At 40.9% G+C, this 7284-nt stretch overlaps 1 protein-coding gene across 1 annotated transcript; it reads left to right on the top strand.

The window, feature by feature from the left end:
• Positions 1 to 518: 518 nt before the first annotated feature.
• Positions 519 to 5207, top strand: det1 (DET1 partner of COP1 E3 ubiquitin ligase). The gene is made up of 6 exons (XM_057329922.1): positions 519 to 728; positions 1708 to 2473; positions 2572 to 2925; positions 3400 to 3590; positions 4099 to 4290; positions 4806 to 5207. Exons 2-6 carry the CDS (start codon positions 1721 to 1723, stop codon positions 4993 to 4995), a joined length of 1680 nt encoding a protein of 559 aa, XP_057185905.1. The 5' UTR covers positions 519 to 728; positions 1708 to 1720; the 3' UTR covers positions 4996 to 5207.
• Positions 5208 to 7284: the final 2077 nt, after the last annotated feature.

The raw sequence follows: 7284 nt of genomic DNA on the forward strand, positions 1-7284 counted from the left end.
CATAAATCATTTTACATATGTAATTTTATCTTCAATTATTAAAAATGATTTCTTCAGAATCAGAAAAGCTTTTTTTGCCAAATGTGCTTGCATGCACAAGGAATTTTCTTTAGTACCTGAAGCTTCCAGTGCACACATCCAAATCCACCACATAATACACATAATAATATGAATAAATAATACACATAAAAAAATGAAGTGACACTTGTAAAGAATAAATAACTTCTGTTAATATACATTTTAGATGCTTTGTAATCTGTGCAAGGGTTAATGCACCCAACAACAGTTATTATGTACAGAAAATACCCAATAAGTCTTATCTGAATCTTATCTTATTTATTGTCTGAATAGTCAGAGCACATGCAACTCTATTGATTTTAAAGAGACATTTTGACACGACATTTAATCATTTCTACTTTGAATATGAAGTGTGGGTGCGCGTTCTCGCCGCTCTTGAAGGGGGCGCTCTGGAGCTACGCGCGCCTCACGTTGACTGTTTATGTGTGGTTCTTGCTAAAGCGAGCTACTTCCGCCGGCTAGGCAGCGATTTTCGAACTCCAGAATAAACTTTATGAGACGCTTTTATTTAGTTTTTTTAACGTGTTTGTGCGCGTTTCATTTTCTGTAGACTTTAGGCTTCCGCTTTATAAAGTCTGTGTCTTCTGTGAGGATTAAAGCTGCAAAGATGTTAGCATGAGGGGAGGTTAACTTTCATCATATTAAAACAGGTAAGAAAATAATAGCAGTTCATTATGATTTATTTTGAATTTATCTTTTATCTTTCTGTGAGCTGGTTTTGAAGCTTTGGGTATAAAAAGTTGGAAAGTGCACTTGGCAAAATGCATCTGGCTCATAATTTTCATCATGAATATAACAAGACAATTAAGTATAATGTTGAAATGATTAGCAGAATTTCTTTGTATTTGGTATGTCCTCATTTTGGTGTAACTTGTGGTATTTACTTGGTGTAATGACAGCATGCACTCGTGAAGACGTGGACGTCACAAGCAAAACCAGATGAACGTTTTACATTTATTCTCGTCTTTTTTTATATCACCTGGGTGGCTTAATGGGAGTAAAATGTTTATTTGGTTAGAATATATGCTACAGTTCAAAGGTTTGTGGTCACTTACCTACTTGCCTATTATTAATGTATTTTTCCCACATTTAACAGTAATAGTAAACTCATCAAAACTATTAAATGTCACAAACGTTTCTATGGGAATTATATCATGACGAGAAAAGAATGAATGAATAAATATATAAATACTATATTATATTTGAGCATTTTCAGTATAGTCACATTTGTCTCTTATTGGTTGCTTTTTCTTTATTATTTTGTATTTTTTACATTGTTTTTGTTTTATTGAAAGAATTCAACAGGTTGGCCCATTTTTCTCCACATTAGTAATTTTGTTTGTTCTTAAATGAAAAGGCTCATAAGGTGCTTAAGTAATGTAAATAAAACTAAATGTTGTTTTTAGTGAATAAAACTAATGATTAATATGTAATATGCATATTTTTGTCGAATTTCATACATTTAAGCACATATTTCTCATAACACACTCACACTCTCTCTCTCTCTCTCTCTCTCTCTCTCTCTCTCTCTCTCTCTCTCTCTGTCTGTGTTTTTGATATGTAATTAGAGGTGTAATTATTATGTAAAAAGATTACTCTCTTTAACGTTTTTAAATGTATAATTTGCAGTGTTAATACTGTTATGGCGTCTCACAACACCACAACACCACAGGATGATTTCCCAACTCTGAAGCCTCGTCGCATTCAGAACCAGAACGTCGTCCACCGCCTGGAGAGACGTCGGATCTACTCGGGCCCACCCGGGGCTCACTGGTACAGCGTGCGCTGCTTCCACCAGAACCTCTTTCCCAATTTCACCGTGGTGAATGTGGAAAAGCCCCCCTGCTTTCTCCGTAAGTTCTCCCCTGATGGGCGCTGTTTCATCGCCTTCTCCTCCGATCAGACTTCCCTGGAGATCTACGAGTACCAGGGATGCCAGGCTGCAGAAGACCTCCTCCAAGGCCAGGAGGGCGAGACCCTGGCGAACGGGAACGACCAGCGCTCTCTTAGTATCAGAGGTAGACTCTTCGAGCGCTTCTTCTCCCTGCTCCACGTCACCAACGTGGCCTCTAACGGCGAGCACTTGAACAGAGAATGCAGTCTGTTCACCGACGACTGCAGGTACGTGATCGTCGGCTCAGCCGCTTACCTGCCCGAGGAGCCTCATCCGCATTTTTTCGAGGTTTACCGCAACAACGAGTCGGTGACCCCCAATCCACGCTCTCCTCTGGAGGACTACTCGCTGCACATCATAGACCTGCACACGGGTCGCTTATGTGACACACGCACCTTTAAATGCGACAAGATCATTCTGTCGCACAATCAGGGACTCTACCTGTACAGAAATATTTTGGCTGTGCTTTCTGTGCAACAACAGACCATACACGTCTTTCAGGTAAGAGGAAAGTCGATGCAAATTATTGACGATGCAAATCGCCCTAAATTCTATTTTGTTCTTCACTTTCTAGTTTGTAAGAACTACGTTTATTTTAGGTCACACCTGAAGGAACCTTCCTCGACGTCCGCACCATCGGACGGTTTTGTTATGAGGACGACCTCCTGACTCTGTCTGCAGTTTACCCCGAGGCTCAAGCTGAAGGCCAGCCTGGCTTCTCTCGTCTCTACAAGGAGAAAACCATCAACTCCCTGAAACACAGGCTGCTGGTGTACCTGTGGAGGAGGGCGGAGCATGATGGCAGCGCCACGGCCAAGCGTCGGTTCTTCCAGTTTTTCGATCAGCTACGGCAGTTACGCATGTGGAAGATGCAGCTCCTCGACGAGCATCACCTCTTCATCAAGTACACCAGCGAAGACGTGGTGACATTGAGGGTCACCGACCCTTCGCAGGTAAAAACTACCAACCCCCCACACAAACACACTCATGCCCATGGAGGCAGTGAAGTAACTGGAGATTGAATCAGATACGCACTGCTGTCGTCATTCCCTAATCTCTGCAAGCGTAAGATGTAACGTTTGTTATCCCTTTGTTTTGAATCTGGATACTGTTTATTAGTGCTTGCTAAGATGTGACTGAAATGACTGTTGTATTTACTTAAAGGGACAGTTCACCAAAAATAAAGATTCCGTGATCATTAACTCACCCTTGAGTTGTTCCAAATCTGCATACATTTCTTTGTTCTGATTTTTGCTTTCCTACATTTTTCAAAATATCTTTTTTTGTGTTCGACAGAACAAAGAAATGTATAAAGCTATTTTTCCTACTGTGGTAGTCAATGGTATTTATCCAAAGTTTCAGTGTGTGTGAAATAGTCTTGTTCGTGTAAAGGGCGTCTGTACATGATGCCAATTTTTATGTTTCAGCCTTCATTCTACGTGGTGTACAACATGCTGTCGACCGAGGTGATAGCCGTTTTCGAGAACACTTCAGACAAACTCCTGGAGCTTTTCGAGAACTTCTGCGACCTCTTCCGGAACGCCACCCTTCACAGCGAAGCCGTGCAGTTCCCCTGCTCTGCTTCCAGTAACAACTTCGCCCGTCAGGTGCAGCGCAGGTGAGATGCAAATTAAACAGTTCGGTTCAAAGTGGTGGTCGAGCCAGGGGTCGTCTCACAAAACCTTTGGTTTCTAAAAAAGCCTTATTATATAGACCCCTCAAGTTCCTTCCAATTGAATCAGACAGGCCTTAAAGGAATAGTTCACCTAAAAATTTTAATTCTGTCTTGATTTACTCACTCTCTTGTCATTTCAACCTGTATGACTTTCTTTCTTCCGCAGAACACAAAAGAAGATATTTTGAAGAATGTCGGTAACCAAACAATGGAGGTACATGGTCACAAAACCACCGCAAGTGAATGGGTACCGCCATTGTTCGGTTACCAACCTTCTTCGAAATATCTTCTTTTGTTTTCTGCAGAAGAAAGAAAGTCATACAGATTTGAAATGGCAAGAGGGTGAGTAAATGATGCAAGAATTTCCATTTTTGGGTGAACTGTTCCTTTGAAGAATGTAATTTAGCACTTTGCATTCACATTATTTATAAGGCTGTGTGTTTGTGCTCAGGTTTAAAGACACCATTGTGAACGCCAAGTATGGAGGGCACACGGAGGCTGTTAGAAGACTGCTGGGACAGCTGCCCATTAGCGCTCAATCTTACAGCAGCAGCCCGTATCTGGACCTCTCCCTCTTTAGTTACGATGACAAGTGGGTGTCCGTCATGGAGCGCCCGAAGACCTGCGGCGATCACCCTATACGGTACCATTGAGCGTAATGTCTGCGCACTTGGGGCTTTTATAATGTCGATATTTAGCAAGAAAACTTTTTTTTGTTTTTTAATGAAAGTGTTGAACTATTTATGCTTGTGTATTTATATTTGACATGCATTTGGTGCAGTGAAGTGAGTTTCTTTTATATCTGCGTTTTTTTTGTCTCTGCCTAACATGTCAGCATTAAATAATATGCACAGTCTAAACTTTGTTGACAAAGTGCACAGTGAACATCAGAAGAGGCCAGAATGTACGCCCTTCTTCCGGGTGAAAAGTGAAGCCCAGCGTGAGGTCCACATCAAGTTCCTTGTTAAATCTTGAAACACTAAAGTGTAATTTCATGCCTTGACAGGGGATCTTTAAAACACTTTTCAAGAGCTCTCAAAATTTCCCTGACAAATGTTACCATAATTCTCATTCGTGCCTCGCTTATCGACGCTGTAAAACATACAGTTTTCTTGCTGTCGCCGGCATCATAATAACCTGGCTCTCTCTTTTGTCCAGGTTTTATGCGAGGGACTCGGGGCTGCTGAAATTTAAGATCCAAGCAGGCCTGCTGGGTAGACCCATTAACCACACGGTCAGGAGACTCGTGGCGTTCACCTTCCACCCTTTTGAACCCTTCGCTATCTCCGTACAGCGCACCAACGCCGAATACGTGGTCAACTTTCACATGCGCCACGGATGCGTATAATCGGCGTGGTTTTGAGGATGTGTGATTTTGTGAGCGGAAGAAATCAGAGCCTATTCTTGTAAAGCAGAGGAACCTTTTTTACGTTTTATTCCTTTATTTTTATATTAAAGTTTTATTTATTATACATGCGATGTCTTGTGTTGTTAGATTAGGCAATGTATATATTTATATATTTGGATGTTTTATCTTTTAATTAAATTGCAATATGTGAAATTAAATGGAATTTGGATTATTGTAGAATTATTAGATTAGGTTTTAAAAATGCATCGTACTAAAAGTGCAATTGTATTTTTCGTTCTCTATCTTTAGTTCTGTTTAAAGGTGGCAGAACATTAAGATACTCAGTTTATTTTCACTCGTTGTCATTTTTCAAATGAAAATGCTAATGCCCCCTTTTAGCAGCCCCCCCCGGAAGCTTAATGAAATAGTTTAGCTGACATTACCCAGCCTCTTCCCACATATCACAACAGCATTAACCAAACACGGAGGTGGGTTCAAACCACAACTGTCAACAACACAACAAACACTAATGCCACAATAATAACAACAAAACTAACTCCGACATTGGTTCACTATACCCGGTTTACAAAGTGAGAGGTTTCCCAGTGGGAATACAATTGTTCAGTTGATAGAGCAGAGGTTGAAGAAAATGCATCTGTTTTAACAGCCACTTCAGCACTGATTGAAAGACAATTTTCCATACAGGAGTTTGCCACGGCCTAAAAAAAATGACAAAAGTTTCTTTTTCTCCTTTATAACGAAGAAATAGAAAATTATAACTGATAAACCGAATGCATAACCCCCATATTTAGACTTTTCTGAGTCGGTGGGAAAGGAACAGGAAAGTCTCCCCCCACCAGTGTAAAAGCTTTCCTCTCTTAAATTCAGCAGAGTGCCTTTTTTTTTGAGTGGACCCCTAAGTGGAACTACTGTAAGTGTAATCATTGCCTCAAGGCTTTATGAATACCAATCTCTGATATCCCGCTAGTCACTGACAAAAATTTCCCCTGTCCAGCGAGATGACCGCGTTCTGGTAGGTGCTCCAGGCGCGGGGCCCCTAAACGCAGGAATGAATGCTTTTAGCCGCGGACCGGATTGAAAAGTGTGATCCCAGGGTTCGGCGTGGGCGGGAGTGGGAGGGTGTCGACTGTGCTTCGTAGGGCTTCTCTCTCATTTAATTCACCCGTAATGGTGCTGCCACTATACGGAACAAAAACCCGTATCGGGGTTATAATTTCACCGCGCAATCAGTTCAGTTTTGCTTTGCATGGGAATAAAGGCGAGGTGAACGCGCCAAACACTTGATTGAGGAGAAAACGAAGTGACACGTTGTGAATTGTGATTGCGTTATTCAACGTTTTCTGTCGCGTTCTTCCCTCTTTTGTGCTTCTATTATGTGTTCGAGTGACCTATCCCCCCGCAAATAATCTACAATGTTCGGGGCGCGAGCGAATTAATTCGATAAAGAGAGAGACGAACTCAAACATGTTACGCTGCGATGTTTCTGTCGCAAGGTTTAATGGCTGTCATTGTTGTGCCTGCCCTGTGTTGTTAGATGGAGAAAGCAGCTACGGCGTTGTAGTTTGAAAGGTGATACTGATCTCGAACCATTCATCACGGGTGAGCTTTGCGGTACACAGGATATGTGTGTCATCAAATGAACATCAGCGCGCCCGCGCGCTCTCTCTCGAACCCCCGGTGAATTATTAGAGAGCACGTTTAAAGTAACTTGACATTTCAAGTTGTGGACTACACAGACGAGTACGTGGTGTTTTTATATAGATGCATGGTCTGCTGGGCTTAGGTATTCTGTTGTCTTTACATAGGTCACTTGTCAGCCTTCTTGAGTTTAGTTTTAGTTTATATGTAATTATGATCCTTTTTGGTTTAAGTGAGCGTTAGCTCAAGTCAATTAGACTATTTTTCACTTTCAGATGTGTCTGGTTCTCAGTTCAGATATGAATATGGCCTTTGTTAGAGCTTTTATTAAAAAGTTTGCTCATATTTTAACCACCACAAAAAAAAATGTGACTCCTCCAATCTGACAAATTTGTGTTCATAAATTCTGATAATATGAATTTAGTCTGAATGAATTCTTTGTTTTTAATGTAAATCCTCAAAGTTACATATTTCGATAATTTACTCATGTGGCAACTATGTAAAGGTTCCTTAAAGCTTCTTTTCGAGGTGTATGGTTCCACAAAAGGACTTTTGTAGTGATAAAGGCTCAACATATTACGAAAGGGTAACAAATGGTCCTTTAAAAACTTAAATGTTCTTTAAAGACCT

This window comes from Triplophysa rosa, linkage group LG3 (genome assembly GCF_024868665.1).
Source record: "Triplophysa rosa linkage group LG3, Trosa_1v2, whole genome shotgun sequence".
Classification (NCBI taxonomy): Eukaryota; Metazoa; Chordata; class Actinopteri; order Cypriniformes; family Nemacheilidae; genus Triplophysa; species Triplophysa rosa.

What these genes read in the sequence shown, in the direction of transcription:
- det1 (XM_057329922.1), top strand. Translation starts at nt 1,721, where the DNA reads ATGGCGTCTCACAACACCACAACACCACAGGATGATTTCCCAACTCTG. An exon ending in AGACCATACACGTCTTTCAG is followed by an intron (nt 2,474 to 2,571) that starts GTAAGAGGAAAG and finishes CGTTTATTTTAG; the next exon opens with GTCACACCTGAAGGAACCTT. An exon ending in GGGTCACCGACCCTTCGCAG is followed by an intron (nt 2,926 to 3,399) that starts GTAAAAACTACC and finishes TTTATGTTTCAG; the next exon opens with CCTTCATTCTACGTGGTGTA.